The sequence below is a fragment of the Scyliorhinus torazame genome, chromosome 19 (assembly GCF_047496885.1).
Source record: "Scyliorhinus torazame isolate Kashiwa2021f chromosome 19, sScyTor2.1, whole genome shotgun sequence".
In the NCBI taxonomy this organism is placed as follows: domain Eukaryota; kingdom Metazoa; phylum Chordata; class Chondrichthyes; order Carcharhiniformes; family Scyliorhinidae; genus Scyliorhinus; species Scyliorhinus torazame.
Genome location: NC_092725.1, coordinates 137543026 through 137570118, shown reverse-complemented (window position 1 = coordinate 137570118; position 27093 = coordinate 137543026). Strand labels below are relative to the sequence as shown.

Sequence of the window (27093 nt, the reverse complement as noted above, 5' to 3'; positions counted from 1 at the left end):
GGGGTTTCCCATTGTATAGAACCAATTGGAAGGTCCCACTGGTGGGAATGGCTGGAAAGTTCTCGCCAATGTCAGGAGTCTCAGAGGACTCTTTCGAGAATCAGAAGGTATACGTGGACATGTTCAAGGGAGATTTAAACCTGGGGAATTGGCAGAGTAGAAGACAAGGGGAACTGATGGACTGAGGCAGGGGTCAGGAAGTAAAATATCAGAATGGGAAGAACTAAAAAGTGACACAACTGAGTGATCAGCAGTTTACGACTCAAGTGATCTCACCAATTGACAATGTTTTTTAAAAGTTGAAAGAGCATTAATGTATAGATTTTCTATATGTGTCTCTCTCATCTTGCAAATTAATACTTTGTAAAGTTTATAGAATGTACAACAAAATCTACACCTCATTTATCTCTTTCTCACTCTAGTACAACTTTTCTTAAAAATATAGTATAAATATTACTTCAAACCATTTAGTATTTGTCCACTTGTTTTTCAAACACCGTGACACAGTAGAGTGGTTAGCACTGCTGCTTCACAGGGCCAGGGACCCGGGTTAGATTCCAAATTCGGGTGCATATCTGTGTGGAGTTTGCACATTCTTCTGCTGTCTGCGTGGGTTTCCTCCGGCTGCTCTAGTTTCCTCCCACAGTCCAAAGATGTGCAGGTTAGGTGAATTGGCCATGATAAATTGCTGCCTCGTGTCCAAAGGTTAGACGGGGTTACGGGGCAGGGTACGGGGAGTTGGGCTTAGGGAGGGTGCTCTTTCAGAGGGCTGGCGTCGAGTCGATGGGCCAAATGGCCTTCGTCTGCACTGTAAGGATTCTTGAAAATTATTCACAGAAACCTGGGAGAGAAGTTATAGAAGCCAAAGAGACATATTTCATCAGTACTGTCCACCTTCATTAGCAGGGTAACAAACTGACAAAGCAGATTACTACCCATTTTAGAACTCACTTGATTTTCCAATTTATTGTCTGGGTGGCGAAATTAAAACTGTGTAGATTGATGTCTTCAACATCTAAAAAGCCTATCACAACCCCACTCCTAGTAGTAACAGATACTGCAGGTACCTATGACGAGTGTTCACTGAAATGGCCCAGATAGTGAAATTTTACACAGCATTATATATGCATATCTGCACTGGGAATTCTCTCGATTCCTAGCTGGTGAAGTTTGTTCACGAAAGTATTAAACTGAACAAACAGAATTCTGCTCATTGAACAGGAGGAGCTAATGAAGTAGCTTGCATCTCAAAAATGATCAAACTTTCTGTCTGTCTGCCTCATCACGGACATCTCCTCTCGATTTAACACAAAGAAATGTACAATGTTGAAACTGCATTATGCAATTCGGAAACAAATTCAAATTTTAAAATCCAGAACGTAAGGTGACAAATCCAAATTATTCCAGATTGGTTCATTGCTTCTTTGTTTCACTTAGCTGCAAGGTCTGTATAATATTTGTTGCAAAGTCAGTGCTGCTGAATTCACATCCTTCACTCGTTAAAAAGCACTGCCACAATATTTGCTATACCTTAAATTAAGGAGATACCATCTTACTTGTTGGTAACCAGGCGCATTATCGTCCAGTCTTTTGGAAACATCTCTGGTCTTATAAGAATCTTAAACACAGTAAAGATCTGCAGCAGAAAATCCTAAAAGATGTAAAATGTGCACGTTAATTTTACAGAAACCCTCAGCACGCAGAGCTAGTCATTAGGCAATAGGTTTCTCCGACATGAGGAGGTAGTGGGTGGTCAGGGATGGAAAAAACAATCCCTTCACCACAAACATCAGGGAGAATCAAGTATAAACTTTTTTTATGACGCCACGTTTTTGTGAAGTGTAACAAAGTGAGCTGGTAATGTCAATGAGCTATTTTATCTATAATATATACATAATGCAAAATCACTAGGATTCTTTCCCCTTTAATTCCCCCCCCCCCCTCCCACCACCAAATGCTGGTCAGAAACAGGTCCTGAAGGATGGCTGTGAACTGCCTCCCTTTGGAGTTGAACCCTTCTTCTGATCCCCTGATGAGAAATTTAATTTTTTGGAATTCCAAGTCTACCCGACATTCAGAGGCCCTAGGCGGCACTGCCAATCTCCTCCCCTTCACCAGTCGACATCCAGAAGATCGCCACTAATGGGCATGATTCCACTTTGACCTCGGACATGGCTTCAAAGAACATGGTCCAGAATCCGACCAGTTTTGGGCAGGACCAGAACATGGGGATGTGGTTGGCCGGGCCCGCTGGGCTGAAGATTCCCCAATCCGAAGAATTCATCACCCAGGTCTTCACGGTACAACACCACTAGTTGCGGTTTGGATTTGGTACTGGGGTAGCCATCTCCCAAGATCAAATCTTCGTCCGAGTCGTAGTCGACAAGGACCATATCATCTTCTAGGGCAGTGCTAACTGCTTGTTCCAGGGTGTTGTGAAAGTTATTTTCAACTACTGGTGTAAGCTCGGGCATTGTTCTGTCTTTTGAGGCAAGAAAATTGGGATTTGCAGCTTTAAATGTTTTTTTGTTCATTCTCAAGCATTTCCCTTTTAAGTGGGCGTGGTCCTGGTCCTCTGACACCGTGACGCTCGTGACATCATGCATAGGGCTCGATTGCCCATGCGCACACAGAGTTTCCTGTACTGTGCGCTCTTTTCGCAACTGTGCATGTGCGGCTCCTTTCTCAAGATGGCTGCCGCTCAGAATCCCCGTCTTCCTCCGATTCAACCCTGCCTCTGCCTCGTGGTGAGTGTTTGCGCCATTTTTACCGATTTGTTTTCTAAATGATGATTCTGTGTTGGTAGAGACTCAAAGTATTGATTTTGTTTTTGTTCATAAGCAAGGCATTTTTGTATAGTGATTTCTAGAGTTAGATACTTATTTTGTGAAAGTTCTTCCCTCACATTTTTATTAGATAGTCCAGAAATTAATTGATGCATTATCACAGTGTCTCTGAAATCAGCATAATCACAGCCTTGTGGTATTAACTTGAGATTTGTAATAAAATCAGAGATGGGCCCTCCATTTCTCTGACAAGAGTTAAATCTTTCCAGCATCTCACCAGACTGACTGCTACAGAGTTCATCAAATTATTTGAGTAGAACTTCTACTTTGGTGTTGTCCTCACCTTCTAAGTAATTAAAACAATATGAGAAATGAACCGCAATTATAGATTTCTCTAGCTTCATGCCCTCCTGTTGAAAGTAGTAGGGCTGTTTTTGTTGCGTAAGAGGCAGTGCTTAAATCATTAGCTGTGATAAATATTTGGAACAGTTGTTCAAACATTTTCCAGTTATAACTTAAAATTACCGGTTGTTTCCAGCTGCCATGGAGTTCCAACAAGTTCCATCGAATCAGTTAGTCGTCGAGGGTCCATTTGCTGCGAAGTCTTCCACAGTCGAATATCCGGTTTAAGTTTTTCTTCTCTTGCTGGTGTCTAGCTAGCTTTCTGAAATCACTTCTGGTACCATTTGTTATTCTCTAAGTCTGAATAAAGATTGTAGACTTCCAGTTAACACAAATACTTTATTCAGTGGGTTTGTTCTGTTTCCAGAGTTTAACTAGATGTAATAAAGTCAAGAGGTATGACCAGTGAAGCGAAGGTAAACTGCCTATGCTGAGCTATCTCGCTCTGCTGCTGCTCACTAGCCTTGTGCTTCTGAAAGAGGTGGATCCTCCCTTGGGCTGGACCCTTTATACCCATCTCTGATGCTGCCCTCTAGTGATGCTGTGGCTGTTACATCTGTGCTGTATTCCCTGGTGTATGTGCAGATGTATGTACAGGTGACTACATGAAGAACCCGCTCAAGTTTGTCCTGGTCAAAAATGCCCTGTGCACCACCTTCAGTTGCAGCAGGCTCAGCCTTGCGCAACAAGGTGGTGGTGTTCACTCTGTATAAGATCTTGCTCGAGTCCTCCCCCTGGCACAATGCCTGGTTCCTCTTCCCATAAGACATAGGAGCAGAATTAGGCCACTCGGCCCATCGGGTCTGCTCCGTCATTCAATCATGGCTGATATTTTTCTCATCCCCATTCTCCTGCCTTCTCCCCATAACCCCTGATCCCCTTATTGATCAAAAACATATTTATCTCTGTTTTAAAGATACTCAGTGATTTGGCCTCCACAGCCTTCTGCGGCAATGAGTTCCACAGATTCACCACCCTCTGGCTGAAGAAATTCCTCCTCATCTCTGTTTTAAAGGATCATCCCTTTAGCCTGAGATTGTGAAAGTCTCTCACTTGTTTCGCCAGTGGGGCCCTTAGTTCCCAGCTAATATAACCCAGCTATTCAAAAAAGGGAGGTAGAGAGAAAACAGGGAACTATAGAGCAGTGAGCCTAACATCGGTAGTAGGGAGGTTGCTAGAGTCCACCCTGTCCATCAACCCATGTACGGGGGTCAGCGAAGCTTCGATTGCCATCTTCATCACCAACATTAGGTCCTCTTACTGCATCCCTCTGCTTCTGGAGTTCTGTTGAGATGAACTCCATCAGCCTCTGCGTCGAAGACTGAGATGACGTTGGTGACTCTCTTGGGTCCGCCATGTTCGGATTAGTGATAGCACTCACTTCCATTGGCTTCGATGTTGGGGTTTTGCCCCACCCACCTTTGCTCCCCTTGTGTCCTGTCTGGTGGTTTGGTGCATTCCAGATCAGTCGAGTTATTGATGAGGGTCAGGTTTGAGAGGTTTTTTTTCCAGGGTTGGTGCCCGTTCATTGGGTCAAAAAGGGGCAAGAAAGTGTTTCCAAACGGTAGCAACCTTCCGTGTGACCGCACACCACCGGAAACTATTTCTTTCAACTGAAAATTGAGGGAACATTGACTCTTCCCTCCTCCCGAACTATCTTGTTGAACCATTAGCTCATCTATGAATAACACAAGACATTTACAGTAGATATTAGAGTTACAGTGATCTCTGCAAGTTGGAGAATCTCTCACATAATTCATAGGCCCCAACTACCAGGCATACCTTACACAGAGGGCCTAGAGACACAGTGGGGCAATAGGTTTTAAAATCCCATGAATTGTAGACAATGAATATGCATGATTTAACATTGCAGCACAGTTTTTAAAAAATAAAACGTGTCCAACCGCAATGAGCTGCTCTGTGCATGGTTTTGCCAGGAATCAAGAGAAGAACAATATATCTGGAGTGTTTTTTCTACAGTATTGGCATCTTGCTTTCTTTCCCCCCCATTTCCTTCCCTCTCTATCTCTCTCTCTCATTCTTTGTTTTTTTTTTTTAAAATCGAATTTACAGTGCAGAAGGAGGCCATTCAGCCCATCGAGTCTGCACCAGCCCTTGGAAAGTGCACTGTACTTCAGCCCATGCCTCCACCCTATCCCCGTAACCCAGCAATCCCACCTAATCTCTTTTTTTTGGATACTAAGGGCAATTTAGAGCTGTTGCTCCCCCTCACTGCACGAGCTCTCCCGCTCATTCCCTGTGCTATCGTTCCGTCTGCTCTCCTCGCGCTCTCCACCATTGCACCTCTCCCCTTAAGCTCTGTGATCCCCCTCTCTCTGCGCTGTTCCCCTTTCTGATGTTTTGATTGTTGATTTGCTGATTTTTATTCCAAACATATGACATCAGGGGAAAATTCAAAATACAGTTTTTGATTCCAGGTGCTTTCTGAAAATTACTACAAGCTAGACAGGTGGAAGCTGGTCCTTTCAAACATCTATTCATATGCCATTTAATGCTCTGCTAATTGGCAGATTAATGGATTGTGCACATAAGTGCAAATGACTCACCCTAAGATCATCTCTGCTGGTGAAGCTCTCCAGAAGTTGCTGATAATGTTTATCTGTCATTTGCCTGAGCAGAGCAAGAAGGCACGCCACAAACTCACCCTGTCAAAAAACAATCAAAAATAAGCTACCATTTTCACAGGGATTGACAGAGGGAATGGCAGTGTCAGCGCGGAGGCTTTTTAACTGCGCGCAATTTGGTGGAAGCATACTTAAAATAAACAGATCATGGACGGATTTTCATCATAACAGCATTCAGTAACATGACATACACTGCAGAGAGGCGACACAAGGTCCGAAGCGGTAAACAGAAAATATAGGACTCCGAAGAAATGTATATTCCTTTACAATGGCAAATTTAAAACATCCTCCAAAAACGATTTTGCAGCACCTTACAGCACAGCAGGCAGCCATTTGGTCTATCATTCCTGTGTCGACCCTGTGAAAGAGCTATTCAATTAATTCCACTCTTTTTCTCTTTCCCGATAGTCCAGCAAATGTTTCCTTTCCATGGAGTAACCTGCGGCCGCTGTCCAAGTTTGTGTAGAATTGTTAATTAGCTGAAGTTCCAGTCAGCGGGCTGTGCGTGCCTGTCAGCCATGCTCCGAGCATGAGCTAGGAACACAGTACGAAGTCTTACAACACCAGGTTAAAGTCCAACAGGTTTGTTTCGATGTCACTAGCTTTCGGAGCGCTGCTCCTTCCTCAGGTGAATGAAGAGGTCTGATCCAGAAACACATATATAGACAAATTCAAAGATGCCAGACTATGCTTGGAATACGAGCATTAGCAGGTGATTAAATCTTTACAGATCCAGAGATGGGGTAACCCCAGGTTAAAGAGGTGTGAATTGTATCAAGCCAGGACAGTTGGTAGGATTTCGCAGGCCAGATGGTGGGGGATGAATGTAATGTGACATGAATCCCAGGTCCCGGTTGAGGCCGCACTCTTGTGTGCGGAACTTGGCTATAAGTTTCTGCTCTGCGATTCTGCGTTGTCGCGGGTCCTGAAGGCCGCCTTGGAGAACGCTTACCCGGAGATCAGAGGCTGAATGCCCTTGACTGCTGAAGTGCTCCCCGACTGGAAGGGAACATTCCTGCCTGGTGATTGTTGCGCGATGTCCGTTCATTCGTTGTCGCAGCGTCTGCATGGTCTCGCCAACGTACCACGCTTCGGGACATCCTTTCCTGCAGCGTATGAGGTAGACAACGTTGGCCGAGTCGCACGAGTATGTACCGCGTACCTGGTGGGTGGTGTCCTCACGTGTAATAGTGGTATCCATGTCGATGATCTGGCACGTCTTGCAGAGATTGCCATGACAGGGTTGTGTGGTGTCGTGGTCACTGTTCTGAAGACTGGGTAGTTTGCTGCAAACAATGGTTCGTTTGAGGTTGCGCGGTTGTTTGAAGGCAAGTAGTGGGGGTGTGGGGATGACCTTGGCAAGATGTTCATCGTCATCAATGACGTGTTGAAGGCTGTGAAGAAGATGACGTAGTTTCTCCGCTCCGGGGAGACGCAATTCTGCAACTCATCCGCTTCATTTTGGATCACAACGTCTTCACCTTCGACAACAAGTTCTTCATCCAGACGCACGGAACAGCCATGGGGAACAAATTCGCACCCCAATACGCCAACATCTTCATGCACAAGTTTGAACAGGACCTACTCACCGCACAGGACCTTCAACCGACGTTATACACCAGATACATCGATGACATTTTTTTCCTTTGGACCCACGGCGAAGAATCACTGAAACGACTACACGATGACATAAATAAGTTCCATCCCACCATCAGACTCACCATGGACTACTCTCCAAAATCAGTTGCATTCTTGGACACACTCGTCTCCATCAAGGACGGTCACCTCAGCACTTAGCTTTACCGCAAACCCACGGATAACCTCATGATGCTCCACTTCTCCAGCTTCCACCCTAAACACATTAAAGAAGCCATCCCCTATGGACAAGCGCTCCGTATACACAGGATCTGCTCAGACGAGGAGGAGCGTAACAGACATCTACAGACGTTGAAAGATGCCCTCGTACGAACGGGATATGGCACTTGACTCATCGATCGACAGTTCCAACGCGCCACAGCGAAAAACCGGACCGACCTCCTCAGAAGACAAACATGGGACACAACCGACAGAATACCCTTCGTCGTCCAGTATTTCCCCGGAGCGGAGAAACTACGTCACCTTCTTCACAGCCTTCAACACGTCATTGATGATGATGAACATCCTGCCAAGGTCATCCCCACACCCCCACTACTTGCCTTCAAACAACCGCGCAACCTCAAACAAACCATTGTTTGCAGCAAACTACCCAGTCTTCAGAACAGTGACCACGACACCACACAACCCTGCCATGGCAATCTCTGCAAGACGTGCCAGATCATCGACATGGATACCACTATTACACGTGAGAACACCACCCACCAGGTACGCGGTACATACTCGTGCGACTCGGCCAACGTTGTCTACCTCATACGCTGCAGGAAAGGATGTCCCGAAGCGTGGTACATTGGCGAGACCATGCAGACGCTGCGACAACGAATGAACGGACATCGCGCAACAATCACCAGGCAGGAATGTTCCCTTCCAGTCGGGGAACACTTCAGCAGTCAAGGGCATTCAGCCTCTGATCTCCGGGTAAGCGTTCTCCGAGGCGGCCTTCAGGACCCGCGACAACGCAGAATCGCCGAGCAGAAACTTATAGCCAAGTTCCGCACACGAGTGCGGCCTCAACCGGGACCTGGGATTCATGTCACATTACATTCATCCCCCACCATCTGGCCTGCGAAATCCTACCAACTGTCCTGGCTTGATACAATTCACACCTCTTTACCCTGGGGTTACCCCATCTCTGGATCTGTAAAGATTTAATCACCTGCTAATGCTCGCATTCCTAGCATTGTTTGGCATCTTTGAATTTGTCTATATATGTGTTTCTGGATCAGACCTCTTCATTCACCTGAGGAAGGAGCAGCGCTCCGAAAGCTAGTGACATCGAAACAAACCTGTTGGACTTTAACCTGGTGTTGTAAGACTTCGTACTGTGCTCACCCCAGTCCAACGCCGGCATCTCCACATCAGAGCTAGGAACAGACAGTCGCAATTAAAGTCGACAAAGTAGGGGCAGCACAGTTGCGTAGTGGTTCGCACTGGGACTATGGCGCTGAGGACCCAGGTTCGAATACCGGCCCTGGGTCACTGTCTGTGTGGGGTTTGCACATTCTGCCCGTGTCTGAGTGGGTTTCACCCCCACAACCCGTACCAACCTCCCCGAACAGGCAGCGGAATGTGGCGACTAGGGGCTTTTCACAGAAACTTCATTTGAAGCCTACTTGTGACAATAAGCGAATATCATTTGATTTCATTTTCAACCCAAAGGTGTGCAGGTTAGGTGTATTATGTATACAATTAATTGCCCTTTAATTGGAAAAATAATAATTGGGTACTTTAAAAAAAAAAATTTTAAGTCGACAAAGTGTAAAAGGATGAAGGAAGGGACATAAATAATTATGATTAAAGGCAGCAGTGTGGACTTCCGGTGGCGGCTATGAAGGAGTAAGTCGCATATTTGGTGGCTCCCGCTCGGGTCAAACTTTTGGACGTTTTCCCCCCGATTTTGTACCGGACTTGAATTGTAAGACTGATGACAGAGGCAATTGTGTACTGAATTCCCACATCGGTGCACGGAGAGAAGGACTAGAAGTGCTCGTAAAGGCAGAAACAGAAAGACAGAGAAGGCTTGGGCTGAAGCTGCAGCAGGAGACAGCTTGGCGAAGGACCGGACCTCTGGTTTGTTGACCCAGTGGTCAACGGAGCAGCTGATGCAAGTTATTCAGGAAGGCTTTGCTAAGCAGAAACGGGACTGCTTGGACCTGATAAAAGAGTCAATTAAGCGGCTGGAGCTTAGATTGGACGCCCACGATCAGGCGATCCAGAAGGTGGAGAAGGCGCTGGCTGAGCAGGAGGAACATCAAACTGCAGTGATGTTGGAGATGGGGATCTGAGAGACCAGCAGAAGAAGCTCCTGGAGAAGGTGGAGGACCTAGAGAATAGGTCCCGCCGGCAGAACTTGAGAATCGTTGGGTTCCCGGAGGGATCCGAAGAAGCGGACGCTGGGGCATACATCGCAGACATGTTTGAGAAGCTGCTGGGGGATGGGGCATTCTCCCGGCTCTTGGAGGTGGACAGGGCTCACAGAGCACTCACAATAGGTGTGAGACTATCCGGCGCCAGGGATTGGGGCCACCAAGCTAGCTGGGCAGGCTAGCTCACAGAAGCGCAGTGGGGGATGTGCATATGTTTGCTTTATTAAAGGGGTTGGGTTACAGAATGTTATTACTACGGGGGAGGGGGGGGGGTAAATGTTCTGCTGACGAGGGAGGGACTTGGGCTAAGGGACAAAGAGGAGGTTGGGGACGGAGGCTGCCTGGGGGCGGACCTGCGGAGCATGGGCTGGAGGCGGGCCCAAAAAAGGGGATGGCTGATTGGCAAAGTGGGGGGGGCAATGAGCCCCCCCAACCAGGCTGATCACCTGGAATGTTCGAGAGTTAAATGTGCCGGTCAAGAGGGCACATGTGTTCGCGCATCTTAGGGGACTGAAGGCGGACTGTTGCAGGAGACGCACCTTAGAGTAACTGACCAGATTAGACTGAGGAAAGGCTGGGTCAGTCAGGTATTTCACTCGGGACTAGTCTCAAAGACTAGAGGGGTTGCGATCCTGATCAATAAGCGGGTGGTGTTTGAGGCAGGTAGAATAGTCTCGGATGTGGGTGGTCAGCACATTATGGTCAGTGGGAAACTGGGGGGTGCAGGTGGTATTAGTAAACGTGTATGCGCCAAATTGGGATGATGTGGAGGTTATAAAGAGGATGCTGGGGAAGCTACTGGACCTGGACTCGCACAGGTTGGTCATGGGAGGGGACTTCAACACAGTTATTGACCCTGGCTGGACCGGTCAAGATCGAAAACGGGTAGGGTGCCAGCAATGGCAAAGGAACTAAAGGGTTCATGGAGCAGATGGGGGGGGTGGATCCATGGAGGGGCTGGTTTAGCACAGGGCTAAATCGCTGGCTTTGAAAGCAGACCGAAGCAGGCCAGAAGCACGGTTCAATTTCCGTACCAGCCTTCCCGAACAGGCGCCGGAATATGGCGACTAGGGGCTTTTCACAGCAATTTCATTTGAAGCCTACTTGTGACAATAAGCGATTTTCATTTCATTTCATGGAGATTTGGGCAGCCGAGGGTGAAGGAGTTCTCCTTCTATTCACACGTGCATAAAGTGTACTCCCGGATTGATTTCTTTATTTTGAGCAAGGCCTTACTGGCAGGGGTGGTGGACACGGAGTACTCGGCGATCACCATCTCAGACCATGCTCCTCACTGGGTTGACCTGCAGGTTAGTAAAGACAGTAACCAGCGCCAGCACTGAGGTTAGGTGTGGGACTTTTGGCTGACGAAGGGGTGTGCGAGCGGCTGAGGAAATGTATTCAGAACTACCTGCAGGTCAACGACACGGGAGAAATTTCAGCAGCGGTGGTCTGGGAAGCACTGAAGGCGGTGGTCAGAGGGGAGCTGATCTCGTCACGGGCCGATAAGGAGAAGGTGGACGGGGCAGAGACGGACCGACTGGTAAAAGGAGATACTACAGATCGATAGGAGATATGCGGAGACCCCAGAGGCAGGGCGTTTAAGGGAACGGCGGAGGCTAAAAGCGGAGTTCGGCTTGTTAACCACAGGAGGGCGGTGGAGCAGCTGAGAAAGGCGAGGGGGGCGATCGATGAGTATGGAGAGAAGGCGAGCAGAATGCTTGCACAGCAGCTTAGAAAGAGGGAGGCAGCCAAGGAGATAGGGAAAGTAAATGACAGAGATGGGAACCTGGTTGGAGATTCAGCAGGGGTGAATAAGGCGTTTAGAGATTTCTACATTAGGCTGTACAGGATTGGAACCCCATACTGGGCCGGAGCCGATGAGGCACTTCTTGGAGGGGCTGAATTTCCCCAAGGTGGACGGGGAGTTGGTAGAAGGGCTGGGGGCCCCGATCGGGTTGGAAGAAATAGTGGAGGGTCTGAAGGCCATGCAGTCGGGTAAAGCCCCGGGGCCGGATGGGTACCCAGTGGAATTTTAGAACAAGTTCGCCGGGCTATTGGGACCGGTGTTGATGAGGATGTTCAATGAGGCAAGGGAAAGAGGGGTGCTGCCCCCGACGATGTCACAGGCCACGGTTTTGCTGATTCTGAAACGGGACAAGAACTCGGAGCTGTGTGGGTCCTACAGGCCGATATACCTGTTGAATGTGGATGCTAAATTGCTGGCCAAAGTTTTGTCCTCCAGGATTGAGGACTGTGTGCCGGACGTTATTGGGGAGGACCAGACGGGGTTTGTTAAGGGTAGGCAGTTGGTGGCCAATGTAAGAAGGTTGTTAAACGTGATCATGATGCCCTCGGAAGGTAGGGAGGTGGAGGTAGTGATCGCAATCGATACAGAAAAGGCTGTTGATCGGGTAGAATGGGATTATCTGTGGGAGGTACTGGGACTGTTCGGATTTTGGCAGGGCTTTATTGATTGGGTCAGGGTGCCTGTGGCAAGCGTACGTATGAATAGGACAACATCGGACTATTTTAGACTGCACCGGGGGACGAGACAGGGATGCCCCTCTCCCCACTGTTGATCGCACTAGCTATAGAACCGTTGGCAATTGCTCTGGGAGCCTCAAGGGGCTGGTCCGGGTTGGGGGGGGGGGGGGGGGGGGGGGGCACAGAGTCTCGCTCAATGCAGACGACCTACTTCTGTATGTATCAGACACAATAGAGGGGATGGAAGAAACCATGAGGATTCTCAGGGAATTTGGCCGGTTTTCGGGGTATAAGCTAAATATGGGGAAAAGTGAGATGTTTGCGGTACAGGCGAGGGGACAGGAGAGTCGATTGGGGGAGCTGCCGTTTAGATTAGTAGGGGGATTCTTTAGGTACCTAGGCATTCAAGTGGCGCGGGAATGGGACCGGCTGCATAAATTAAATCTGGCCCGACTAGGAGACCAAATGAAGGACGATTTTCGGAGATGGGACGCGCTTCCGTGGTCACTGGCTGGGAGGGTGCAGACGGTGAAGATGACGGTCCTCCCAAGATTCCGGTTTGTATTTCAGTGTCTCCCCAACTTTATTCCACGGTCCTTTTTTAAACGGGTCAACAAAACGATCACTGGCTTCGTTTGGGCGGGCAAGACCCCACAGGTAAGGAAGGTAATGCTTGAGCGGAGATGGGGAGAGGGCGGGCTGGTGCTGCCAAATTTTAGTAATTATTACTGGCCGGCGAATATAGCCATGATCAGGAAGTGGGTGGTGGGGGAGGGGTCGGCATGGGAGCGTATGGAGGCGGCTTCATGCAAGGGCACCAGTCTGGGGGCATTGGTAACTGCGCCTCTGCCATTCCCGCCGGCACGGTACTCCACCAGCCCCGTGGTGGTGGCGGCTCTGAGATCTGGGGGCAATGGAGGAGACATGTGGGAGCATCGTTCTGGTCCCCAATGTGTAATAAACACCGGTTTGCCCCAGGAAGTATGGATGGGGGGTCCCAGATATGGTGGAGCGCAGAGATTGAGAGGATGGGGGATATGTTTATAGAGGGAAGTTTTCCGAGTATGAGGGCGCTGGAGGAGAAGTTTGGGTTGGCGGGGGGAAATTAATTCAGGTATCTGCAGGTGCGGGACTTCCTACGTAAACAGGTGTCAACCTTCCCGCTCCTACTGCTAAGGGGAATTCAGGGTAGTTTCCAGAGGGTGGGTAGAAGAAGGGAGCGTCTCGGACATTTACAAGGAACTTATGGGGTCAGAGGGGAGGCTGACCGAGGAGCTGAAGCGCAAGTGGGAGGAGGAGCTGGGAAGAGAGAGAGAGCTGGTCTATGGGCAGACGCGTTGAGTAGAGTCAATGCGTCCGCAACATGTGTCAGGCTCAGGCTGATCCAATTCAAGGTCGTTCATCAGGCTCACATGACAATGGCCCGGATGAGCAGATTCTTTGGGGTGGAAGACATGTGCACAAAATGAGCGGGAGGACCAGCGAACCATGTCCACATGTTCTGGACATGTCCGAAGCTTAGGGGATTCTGGCAGGGGTTTGCAGATGCCATGTCCATGGTGTTAAAAACAAGGGTGGCACTGAGTCCAGAGGTGGCGATTTTCAGGGTGTCGGAAGACCCGGGAATCCAGGAAGAGATGGGAATCCAGGAGGAGAAAGAGGCAGACGTTCTAGCCTTTGCTTCCCTGGTAGCCCGGAGACGGATACTATTAGCTTGGAGGGACTCCAAGCCCCCGAAGTCGGAGACCTGGCTATCGGACATGGCTAGCTTTCTCTGTTTGGAGAAAATCAAGTTCGCCTTGAGAGGGTCACTGTTAGGGTTCGCCCGGAGGTGGCAACCGTTCGTCGACTTCTTCGCGGAAAATTAATCATCGGCAGGGGGGAGGGGGGGGTAGTTTAGTTTAGAGTAGGGGGTGAATAAAGGTGGGACCTGTAAGGAAGGGAGACGCCTTTTGCACCATGTTTATAGTTTCATGTCCATTGTTTATTTTGTTGTTGTTACAATGCCAAAAATACCTCAATAAAATGTTTATTAAAAAAAAAAGGGAGCAGTGTGCTACATTTTCTGCTAGTTTTTACAAAGGGCTACCAGTTATACTTGGAGTTGAAGTGGAAATAGAAGTCAAATTTTAGAGATCTCATTTTACAATTGCACAGGCATCACAAAGTAAACTTGTTTGGTCTGAAGCTACGAATATCAATTTTCTGAAGTCAGCACAATCCTTGAAGTATGTTTTTTTACACAGGTCTTGGTCACAAAGTACTGGGCCTACATCCAGAATCTGTGTGCGGGCGTCCAAGCTGAGTCAGAGCCAGACTATTATTGATACAGATATGAAAACTCTCGAATGAAACGTGCAAGTCAGTGGCTCATCCCATGCTGAACAGAGGCTCGGCTCTCTCCCTGCATATCACGAGACGATGAAGGATGTCAGTTCGGAGATCTATAATTACCATGAGATCCTCCTTACGTCCGTGTCTATGTAACAACGGTGCTGGATCTGACATGTACAGCACTGCAAATGCTGCTCAGACCTGCAGGGTGTTTAATTAGGGAAACAGGAGTGCAGCATTTGTATTTAATGATTTAGGTGCCCATTACATCGGTTTCACAGGACCGTACTCCCATACTCGGCAGTCTGCTGCTTTGACAACAGTTTTCAAACACAGGGAGGAACTGAAACTTTAATTTGAACAATCGTGTAGATGCGGTGGTGAAGAATAAAAGGTGCCCGTAATTCGCACAGAGGAACATATTATTCAACAGTGCGTACAATACTTTGCTAAATTATGGTGGCTTTAGGGTCTGCACAAAGTGTAACATCAGGTGAGAAATTGATACTCATTTTCCCTTGCTCATCATATGATGGATCCTCAAAAGGTCCCAAATAGAAATCTCAAATAATCTTGTGAAGACATGATCAGAATAAAAAAATCCTCACTCAGCATCAGAAATGTCCCACTTGCGATTAATCTTCTGTGAAACTGCAGGAGCGTGGGCAGAGCACAATGTCACAAACTGCAATGGGGCAATGTTTGTCCTGTTTTTTTAGTGGTATTTGAAGTAAAATGCTCTCCGAAAGTACTCGGTGTTCTCATTTGCACACAAAAAGATTTTGAATGTCCATCTGAACTGGCAGCTATTCATCAATTTGATGTCTCACTCATTTGAAAGATAGCATTATTAAAAAAAAAAAAGCACACCCTCACTACTGCACAGCCATGTCAGTCTGGATTGTGTGCTTAGCTGGTGCAGTAAGGCTGGAACTCAATCTTCTCGAACAGAGCAACGTGGAGCACCAAGAGAACACAAACACAGAAGTGCTATTTTCATTGTGTAAAATATTCTATCCATAAATTGATCACCTTTGAAGAAAATATATTTTCAGGGATAACCTTCTGGGAGCTTCACGGTCTGGTGAATATGCATGAACACGCATACACACATATTTTTCATTTAAACTGACTCAAAATGTATCCAATTATCTAGCAAATTAATTGAATACACAGTAACCCAGTGCCAGAAATCAATCAGTGATGTTAAAGGGTATTTTAATGTTAAAGGATTACATAGCCTAATGTTGCCAGTATAATATAGTAATCGCTTATTGTCACAAGTAGGTTTCAGTGAAGTTACTGTGAAAAGCCCCTAGTCGCCACATTCCTGCACCGGGGAGGCCGGTACGGGAATTGAACCCGTGCTGCTGCCTTGCTCTGCATTACACACCAGCTGTTTAGCCCACTGTGCTAAACCAGCCCCTATGCTAAACCAGCCCCTACAGTAGTCCTGAATTCCACGGGCAGAATTTTAAAGTCTCCTGCCATCGGATTTTCAGGCAGAGAAATGGGTGAAATTCAGATTGGTCTACTCGCATTCATTGAATACTTCCTTGTCACATTATTCCTTCCAAAGTGTATCGCCTCTCACTTTTCAGGGTTATATTCCATCTGCCACTTTTCTGCCCATTTAACCATCCCGTCTATATCTTCCTGTAACCCAAGACATTCAACCTCACTGTTAACCACCGGCCAATCTTTGTGTCATCTGCAAACCTACTGATCCTACCCCCGACATAGTCATTTATGTTGTTTATATAAATGACAAACAATAGGGGGCCCAGCACGGATCCCTGTGGTACGTCACTGAACACTGGCTTCCAGTCACTAAAGCAACCGTCTGTCAACACCCTCAGTCTCCTACAGCTAAGCCACAGAGCAATTAGATACAGTGAAATAATTTCCTCTCGTGGGGAAAATCCAGAACAAAAAGGGTAAAACTTAAAATTAGAGCTTGTACGTTGAGAAGTCAAATCAGGAAACCGTGCTTCATCAAACCGTAGTGGAAATCTAAAATGTACTTTGCCATAAAAAACTGAACATTGGGTGATTTTTGTGAGACAATGCTCGAAAGGTCTATGAAGAAAACGTGGATAAATAGACTTAAGTACAGAAGATCCAAATCGTGGAAAAGGCTTGGGAAGCTGAATGGCCTAACTCCCACTGTATATCCCTATATCCCGAGCATAGGAATACAGGACTTAGGAGCAGCAGGGTATTCAGCCCTTCAAACCTGCTCCACCATTCAATAAGATTATGTTTCATCTGACTGCAGCCAACTCCACTTTGCCACCTTCCCCCTGTAACCCTCAACTCCCTTGACTATCAAAATCCTCCCTAATTCTTCCTTGAATAAATTCAATGACCCAGCCTCCAATGCTTTCTGGAGAAGAGAATTCCACGTATCCTTTGAGAAAAAGAAACTTCCCCTGATCTTTATCGTAAATGGTAGACATCTTATTCTTAAACTGTGTCTCCTGGTTTTAATCTCTCCCACGAGTAGAAACATTCTCCTGGTACCAATCCTATCAAATGGTCTCACCAAGGCCTATATACAGCTGCAGTAAAACTTCCCTACTTTTATATCCCATTCCCATGACAATAAATGCCAATGTTCAATTTGCCTTCCTAATCACTTGCTGTGCCTGCGTACTAGCTTTTTGCGATTCATGTACCAGGACACCCAGGTCCCTCTGTACCACCGAGTTCTGCAGTCTCTCCATTTAGATAGTATACTGCTCTTCTATTCTTCCAGCAAAAGCTTTTTTTGTAATTTGAAACAAAAATCAGTATTTTGTATACGGTAGTATAAGCATCTTACTAAATTATTAGCTATGTTGAAAGCAAAATGTTACAGTCAATGTTTTCAATTCTGTATTTATATTAAAATTATACAAGCATGTCTTTGTAAACATATGACTTGTTAAGACCACATGCAAAATTAGAAGACGATATTTGATACAAACACGCAAAATAGGGCATTTGGCCCCTCGAGCCACCATCTCAACATGATCATGGCTGATCTGTCTGTGTTGAGTTCCACAGCCCCAACTACCTCTGAAAACCTTTGATTCTCTTGCCCAACAAGAATCTATCTGCTTCTGCAATAAGCATATTCAGTGACCCCACCCCCACCCCCCACCTTCTGAGGCAGAGTTCCAAAGTTGCACAACCCCCAGAGGCAAAAGAAATTGTCAAGGTTTATTGGGGGAAGAGCAGGAGAATGGGGATGAGAAAAATATCAGCCATGATTGAATGGCGGAGCGGACTCGATGGGCTGAGTGGCCTAATTCTGCTCCTATGTCTTGTGGTCTCATCTCTGTCGCAAAAGGAGCAAACCATAATTTTAAAAAACAGTGTCCCCCAGTTCTGGACTCACCCACAAGAGGAAACATCCTCTCAATGTGCACCTTGTCAATACCATTCATGATCTTACATACTTCAATCAAGTCACCCTCACTCTTCTAAACTCTAGTGGAAACAGGTCCAGCCTTTCCAAATTATCCCCAATAAGACACCCTTAGGCCAAGTGTGTAAGATAGGCAACTGTACAAATTGACAGATTTTGGTACTGTCATTATTATAAATACCTAGAAAAGTGTTTTTATTAAAGCACAAATTAAGTGCACCAGCAGAGAAATATTCTTATGACAATATACTTACAGTCACGTCTTGAAACTGCAGGCGAATTGCCGGTCCAGAGGGCTGGGGCCTGTTGCTGATTTCTAATATGGTCCTCAGCAGCACGCCCAACAAACTGTCCACAAGCATGTCCACCTCCTCTGAAATAGTTGTTTCCTGAAATGATAAGCGAATAAGATGCAACTGTTGTCAAACATTGCATTCACAGCACAAGAAATAGGCCATTTGGAAGGAATGTGTCTCGTTAAAATAAATAAGGTTTTGCCCAAGTTCACATTGGCTGGTGCAAGCTGTCCTTGCACCTGTAACAATCTCTAAAACTGAATACCTGCTGAATGAAGAAGGGGTTCAGTGGACCTGGCTGCAAAATCCCAGTTGCATTTTCTTTGAAAGCAGAATTGCACACAAATCATTTTTGCAAGGGGGAAATAATGCATTGAATGAAAGGCCCTATTCTGCCTCATTGTATTCCAACGATTGTCCACATTTGTATGAAGCTCGGAAGAAGAGTGTGCATGGACAGCAATAACATGATGAGCAAATCAGTAGTCATTGTCCAGCAATCATCCAGTATTCTCCCCAATATAATATTCATTGCCAACAGTAAAAACTCAAGCACCATCTCAGCGACAATGGTATTCCCACACCCTTTTATTTCTCAGACACTTGTACCATAATAGACTGGATGTAGAAGGATGCACAAGACTGATTTAAAGTGGTTGGCTTTTGTTCTCCAGTGATAAATATACACTAAGATACATAACTGACTATTGTAACCGTCAGTACAGTTTAAAGAATTGGCTTATTTGGAGGAGGTAATATAAAGCTTTTGTTGGGCTGGTTTAGCACACTGGGCTAAATCGCTGGCTTTGAAAGCAGACCAAGGCAGGCCAGCAGCACGGTTCAATTCCTGTACCAGCCTCCCCGAACAGGCGCCGGAATGTGGCGACTAGGGGCTTTTCACAGTAACTTCATTTGAAGCCTATTTGTGACAATAAGTGATTTTAATTTCATTTCATTTTCAACTTGGCATTTCAGAAAATTATTTTAATGTCCCGCCTAAAGTTCTACACTGGTCAGTGAAGAAGTTCAAACCTTAAATGAAAAGTCCCCTCACAAAATTGCATTACCAATCAAAAATAAGGTTGAACTGCTCAAGGATCACTGTAGCCTTTCCATTTAATGCAACTGGCCTGTCAAGCCAAAATTAAGTGTTTCTTGCCCAAAATTAAGGATTGTGACCCCCAATGATCCGCAGGAAGGGTATCCTGAACATTTAGTACTTAGCTGTACCTGCTCGAGATTTTGATTATTGGCCCTGCCAAAGTACGTGGGGTGTGGTTGAGGTACTTAATTTAAGTACCTTTGCGGCACCAGGTGGTGTTTCTGAGACACTCCATGTGTCCTTGGGGCCACAGCTGGGAAAACAAATGTTGGAGATCATGCAGGCTCCTCTCCTTTAGAAAGAAACCATGGCCACATTTTTTGAAGGTTATGGCCTCCGCTCCAACTTCGAACTGCAAATCTGCTCCATTATCTTCCAACAAACTGGAAGGTTTGTCTAAAAGTTGCAGGAGGCCTCAAATTCTGCAATTGCAGCCTGCCTCCAATCCAAAACAAAAATAGTCTTCTAAGGGGCGAATGGAGGCAACACGGTAGCATTGTGGATAGCACAATTGCTTCACAGCTCCAGGGTCCCAGGTTCGATTCCGGCTTGGGTCACTGTCTGTGCGGAGTCTGCACATCCTCTCCGTGTGTGCGTGGGTTTCCTCCGGGTGCTCCGGTTTCCTCCCACAATCCAAAGATGTGCGGGTTAGGTGGATTGGCCATGATAAATTGCCCTTAGTGTCCAAAAATTGCCCTTAGTGTTGGGTGGGGTTCCTGGGTTATGGGGATAGGGTGGAGGCGTTGACCTTGGGTAGGGTGCTCATGGGCCGAATGGCCTCCTTCTGCACTGTAACTTCTATGATTATCTATGAGGCTCTAATCTCAAAAGGCCATCCTAGAAACTTCCCTGGAAGACCTGATGCAAAGTCCTGGCTTTTTTTTGGGAGCTATTCAACTAATTGTAATAGTTCTTCTCCGAGCAGCCACAGATTTTTGGGCCCAGTATTTTCCCCAAAAGCTCCATAAAAAGATTTTTGGTCAGGTTCAACAGCCTGGACAAGATAATTATGTGGAACAGTAAATGTATTGAATCATTCATCTGATAAATATAATTACACAGTATTCAGTGCTCTTGGAGACAGAAACAGCAACAAGCTGAAGACAATAAATCCCAAAATTAAACTTCAGCATCATTTCAATCACAAGGTATTACAATTTCATGAGGAATGGACCTAGTGTTAGGAGCTATTCTGAGTCTTGTAAATATGACTTACCATTGTTTAGATTATTGCAGTCATGTGTACCTTTGCCAGTGGATGGGGAGGGGATATAGAGATAGATAGTGGATAGGCAATGAAATGACAGGTGAAAGGAAGGCGTCGCAGTGGGCATGGATTTGGAGGTGAATGAAGGAAATAATACAAGCAGCAAGTGAAAGGGGGACAAAGGATAATAGAGTCACAATGGCAGAAATTTAGAAAGTCAATTTATGGGTCAATTTGATGTGGACAAGCTATTTAATAAGGCCTTAATTTATTTTTAAATATTGTGTGTCAATCCAGATGATTGTAATCAAAGAGTTTGACTGCAAATCAGAAGCAACAACAGGTTATTTATATGAATCGAGTGAGAGATTTTCACATTATTGTGGGATTTAGAATTTAAGGCAATAAAGACATCAGTGCTTGGCAGTGAGCTGGAAATAATAAGAGAAATGAAAGTAAACAGGAGAGGGGAAAAGTATGGAAGAACTCACATAGGCAATGACTGGCTAATTAGTTAATTGCAATTGCAGTTAATTGCCTTGGAGAATTTGGTGCACATTCATTGGTTGGTTACGAATAGAGGATAAAGAAATCATTGGTTACAATTTAGCTATTCATCCCAGAGAGATGTTAATTCCATGTCCACTGAACCAAGTTTAGACAGAAGATAATGGATTGCTTCAAAAGTCAATGGATCGAGAATTCTAGGCAGATGGTTAGCAATGGTATTTGTTCATGACTGAAAGATTATGTCAGATGAAAAAGGATTGCCCAATGGGCTGTTAAAGCATTAGGGAAGTATCATGTGTTCGTGGCCAAAGTAGCTATGCATATGGCCCAATGTGTACTGAGGTTAGATGGCCTTTCGGAGAGGAACCATGCCAATTTAAGAGACAATACATACTGCGTTGTGCCAACAGGCTCAGATAAAGTGAAACATTATCTCAAAGTTAAATGTGCAAGAGATTTCTAGGACAGAGCAAAGCAAGTATCAGGCAAAAAAGGTCTCATTCAAGGAAATGGAATGGGTACTTGAGGGTCATAAACTTGCAGGGCTAAGAGATGGAGCAAGGGACGGGACAGATTGGATTACTCTACAGAGAGCTGGCATGGGATGAATCGCTTCCTTTGATGCCATAAAATTAGTTCAGCCAGAGGCAGTGGCTGAACCAAAGTCACAAATCAATGTTTGGTCAAAGTACAGAGTTTAGCGAAAGGAATTTGCAACAGATCAAATCTGCCAGCACCTACAAGAAACAATGGTAAAGACAGAAAACAACTGGAAAAAAGAAAGCACTGCATAAAAAATGGCATTTCAAAGTTTGAATATTGTTCTTTTTGAACAGTAAATCTGTAAGCTGGCCAGTCTCATGGGCGGCACGGTAACACAGTGATTAGCACAGTTGCTTCACAGCACCAGGGTCCCAGGTTTGATTCCCAGTTGGGTCACTGTCTGTGCGGAGTCTGCACGTTCTCGCCATGTCTGCGTGGATTTCCTACGGGTGCTCCGGTTTCCTCTCAAAGTCCCGAAAGACGTGCTTGTTAGGGGAATTCTTCCTCCGTGTACCCGAACAGGCGCCGGAATGTGGTGACTAGGGGATTTTCACAGTAACTTCATTGCAGTGTTAATGTATGCCTACTTGTGACAGTAATAAAGGTTATTATTTTAAAAATACTCACAGTGCTGTCCTTCTTGATCAGACAAAACATTGTGCTAAGGATGCGTGCACACATGATTAGATCCTTCTGTTCTTGCAAATGCATGTGGAGATGGTGTAGAACCACAGGTAGGAGAATGCAGCGGGAATCTGGAATACAGATGGACAGTGCAGAATGGTATCAAATCACAATAGTGGTCATGACATATTTCAACTATGTCCCCCGAAACACCAATTTATTTCATCCAAACATTTGCTGCTGTGCTGGTCCAGAGTTTGATTTCATATCTTGAAACTCCAAGCTTTTATTCCTTCTTTGACCTGTGTTTTGCATAATATTTCTGCTCAGGTTGTTCAAACAACTTCATATGTGGAATTGCTAAATTTCTCACAGACAGGGGACAAGTTCATTTCCTGATTATCACTTTCATTCGCCCCCTGTATTATTGTCCCAAAGTACATAGTTAGTTTCCAGAGCCTAGATCTTCATATTTAAAGAGCACAGCCTAGATTTGCATATTTAAGGAGCAGAGGATTCAATGACAACATTTACACATTAGAACAAAGAACAAAGAAGAGTACAGCACAGGAACAGGCCCTTCCGGCCCTCCAAACCTGTGCCGACAATGCTGCCTGTCTAACTTAAAATCTTCTGCACTTCTGGGATCCGAATCCCTCTATTCCCATCCTATTCATGTATTTGTCAAAACAGCCTTTAATCGTCACTATCGTAGCTGCTTCCACTACCTCCTCCGGCAGCGAGTTCCAGGCACCCACTAACCTCTGTGGAAAAAAAACTTCCCTCGTACATCTCCTTTAAACCTTGCCCCTCGCACCGTAAACCTACATATCCAAGTAATTGACTCTTCCACCTGGGAAAACGTGAGGGACCATAGCCCACGAGACCTAGGGGGAAAACTGAGGCATGCCTGGTATGAGACTGAAGGATTTAAACTCCAATTCCGACCATTTTCCAGGCTAAATTCATTCCCCAGTTCTGCACAGAGGGAGTGCTTCACTGTCAGGGATGCCACCTTTGAAATTAGAAATTAAACCAAGGCCCCATCTGTCACTCAGATGTGTGTGTAAAAGATTCCATTTCGCGACTTTGAAGAAGGGATGGAACAGGCTGTTCGTCCATATCCAGGTCAATAATTAGCCCTCAAACAACATCATCACCACTCGGCACAACATCGAGGGCTGAAGGGCCTATTTTGTGCTGTACTGTTTATGTTGTAGCCACCTGAGTTGGCCACTTCCCGACTTAAAATGGAGAACAGCAAAGGCTGAAGGGAAATTCAGCCAACACCGGCAAAAACTAGCAGGTGCAAGTTTACTGTGTATTAGACTGCAAAAACCCAGACAGCATCGATACAAGCAGCCATCTGCATAGTAATGAGCGATCCCCGGGAACAATCAAAACATTTCAAGGTAAACAAGGCCAAGCCAGGCTCCTCGGCGCCAGCAGGAGCCAACACAAAAGAGGTTAACGGACACTTGAAGACCGCCCAATGATCAGGGAACAGCTCCAGTATTGGAGAAATCGAACCAAGCGATTGGAACAAAGTCCAATCACTTGAAACCAGGTACGGGGTCTGCCCCGAAAGGCGGGTTGCCCCTGGGGACTATAAAGTAAAGCCCCCAAGTTCAAATTGTCCTTCTTGACAGGGTCACTCAGCGAAGCAACCCCTGAGAGTGATCTGTTCGGCGCCCTCCAAAGAAGTAAGTCTCAAGTCAATGCTCGCTACGAGATAGGCGCTCCTAGTTACCAGTCCATACCAGCTTTTGAATCCCGCAGACTCAGAACCCGAACGAAAGGCCATTTGTTCCCCTGACCTGGTGGGCCAGTCCGAAGCTAAGTATTGGCCTGTTAGTGATAGAAATAGCCTAGAAAGTAGAGTTTATGCATGAGTAGTGATTTACTGTGTATAATAAATGTGTTTTGATTTGAATCTTACTAATTGGTGTCTCGAGTTATTGATCATTATTTGAACCTCGTGACGGTATATAAAGATACCTGGCGACTCTAGAGCAAAGGTTATAAAACAGAGCCAATTGAACCAACCAAAAGTTAGCAACAATGTCTATCACCAAAAACAGATGACTTGGTCATCATGTCGTTAATGCTTACACAAGCGTGCTGCATGCGGAATTGACAACAACAAGTGATTACACTTCAAAAACTTCACCGACTGTGAAGCTCTTTGGATGGCTTGGGATTGATCACCACCATCAATGGTGATGATACAACCATCATTTACTTTACAAGATGCTTGTTCTTGTATAACTGGCACCGGACTCCCAAAGGATCAAATAATTCCCTCACTAGACCTTCAGGAAACAAATTCCCCCCACCACCACCCCCATTCCGTTCCCTGAGAAATAATAATTATTTAATATATTATTCATTATAGCCGTACTATTAACTTTTTCAATTTATCTCTAACTCCAATCACGGAATCTCCATAGTATTACCAGAAAACTGAAGCTGGGACAGTAACTTCATTGCAGTGATAACGTAAGCCTACTTGTGACACTAAAGATTATTATAGTTGTGAAATATATGCAGAGAGAGTTAATTTACCCTTTGTGTATTCTTTCTCAAAACAACACGGATTGTTTAGCTGTCAGCACATTGGCTAAATTTTCCAAGTTCAGGCTCTACTGAGTTTCTCAATTTAGTTTTGCCTCGCATTTATACAGGCTGAAATTTCAGCTAACTAAAATATCCCGAGTCTTACATAGAACAGTACAGCACAGTGCAGGCCCTTCAGCCCACCATGTTCTGCCGACCATTTATCCTAATCGAAGATACACCCCTTCAATTTACGGTTGTCCATGTGCCTGTCTAAGTGTCGCTTAAATGTCCCTAATGACTCTGACTCCACCCCCTCTGCTGGCAGTGCATTCCACACACCCACCACTCTCTGTGTAAAGAACCTACCTCTGACACCTCCCCTATACCTTCCTCCAATCACCTTAAAACTATGTTCCCTCGTGACAGCCATTTCCACCCTGGGGAAAAGTCTCTGGCTATCCACTCTGTCCATGCCTATCATCACCTTGTACATCTCTATTAAGTCACCTCTCTGCCTTCTTCGCTCCAGTGAGAAAACCTTTCTTCATAAGACATGCCCTCCAGTCCAGGCAGCATCCTGGCAAATCTCCTCTGTACCCTCTCCAAAGCATCCACATCCTTCCTATAATGAGGCGACCAGAACTGGACACAATATTCCAAGTGTGGTCTCACACCATACGCCTTCTTAACAACCCTATCAACCTGGGTGGAAACTTTGAGGGATCTATGTACGTGGACCCCAAGATCCCTCTGTTTCTCCACACTTCCAAGAATCCTGCCTTTTACCCAGTATTCAGCATTCAAATTCGACCTTCCAAAATGAATCACTTCACATTTTTCAAGGTTGAACTCCATCTGTCACTTCTCAACCCAGCTCTACATCCTGTCAATGTCCTGTTGTAACCTGCAACAACCCTCAACACTATCTACAACTCCCCCAACCTCCGTGTCATCGGCAAACTTACTAACCCACCCTTCCACTTCCTCATCCAAGTCATTTATGAAAACCACAAAGAGCAGAGGTCCCAGAACAGATCCTTGAGGGACACCACTGGTCACCGACCTCCAGGCGGAATACTTTCCATCCACTACCACTCGCTGTCTTCTTTCGGCCAGCCAATTCTATATCCAGACAGCCAAATTTCCCTGTATCCCAGGCCCCCTAACTTTCTGAATGTCTTCTCCAGGCAGTATCATTGTAGCAGCCACTGTAGCTGAAATAACTCTGCTTTCATTGGGCACTGGGAAGCAGAACATTTTTACTTTATATTCTGTCAGCAATGGGATCCCATTTTGAATGGTCACTGGGTTATTGAAGAAGTTAAAATGGGTCACGCAGGTAGTGGCCGAGACCCCCACGTTCCCCAATTCCCCATCTGCATTAAAGAAAGGTTGAGCTAGATTTCAACTGAAACATATTTCTCAACTCCCATCAGATGATATATATTTGAACTAGTACTTGCCCATACGAAAATATCAAGTTCTGTTGCTTACTGATCGCTTCTGTCAACTGCACACATACTTCGAACCCTATCGAAATTCAATTTTCGGAGCAGTCACTCAGAGCCTTTGGGTTATGTGATAAATAAATAATCCTACAGGAATAACGTTTCATTCCAAATGTCATTAAAATGTCAGCGTAAGAGTTCCGGGTGCGGCGATGACCAGCTGAGTCGCACGTTTCGGCAGCTCCCGGTGAAACGGACTTTTGGGCTCTTGATAGGAGCCCCAACGGCAATTTTGATGGCTAAAAACACTGTGCGGTAAACCAGAAGGGAATCCCCCCTGGATACGGATGAAAAAAGGAGAAAGTGGCCGGATTGCAGTGGATCCTTTCGAACAGCGGCAAGGAAGGCAAGCAAAAACCAAGATGGCGTCGGAAGGTGGCAGTTTAACATGGGGCCCTGAACAACACGAGTTCTTGAAATGCTGTGTGGAAGAGCTCAAAAAGGAAATGAAGAAAGAGCTGTTGGCCCCGATACTACAGGCGATCGAAGGGCTAAAGGAGGAACAAAAGACCCAGGAGCGGGAGCTTCGGGTCGTGAAGGCAAAGGCAGCCGAGAATGAGGATGACATACAGGGCCTGGTGGTGAAGACGGAGATGCATGAGGCACATCAGAAACGATGTGTGGAAAGGTTGGAGGCACTGGAGAACAACGCAAGGAGG

General features: G+C 45.9%; 1 protein-coding gene across 6 annotated transcripts in view; it reads right to left on the bottom strand.

The window, feature by feature from the left end:
* The window catches only part of LOC140396552 (dedicator of cytokinesis protein 4-like), a 458932-nt gene that overhangs the window by 145669 nt on the left and 286170 nt on the right, over positions 1 to 27093 (bottom strand). For all 6 annotated transcript variants that reach the window (XM_072485296.1, XM_072485300.1, XM_072485297.1 and 3 more), the window contains exons 24-27: positions 22371 to 22498; positions 18340 to 18474; positions 5756 to 5854; positions 1557 to 1651 (exon numbers count right to left, since the gene is read on the bottom strand). In XM_072485296.1, the coding sequence (XP_072341397.1) occupies positions 1557 to 1651; positions 5756 to 5854; positions 18340 to 18474; positions 22371 to 22498 (457 nt within the window). The remainder of the gene's footprint in view (positions 1 to 1556; positions 1652 to 5755; positions 5855 to 18339; positions 18475 to 22370; positions 22499 to 27093) is intronic.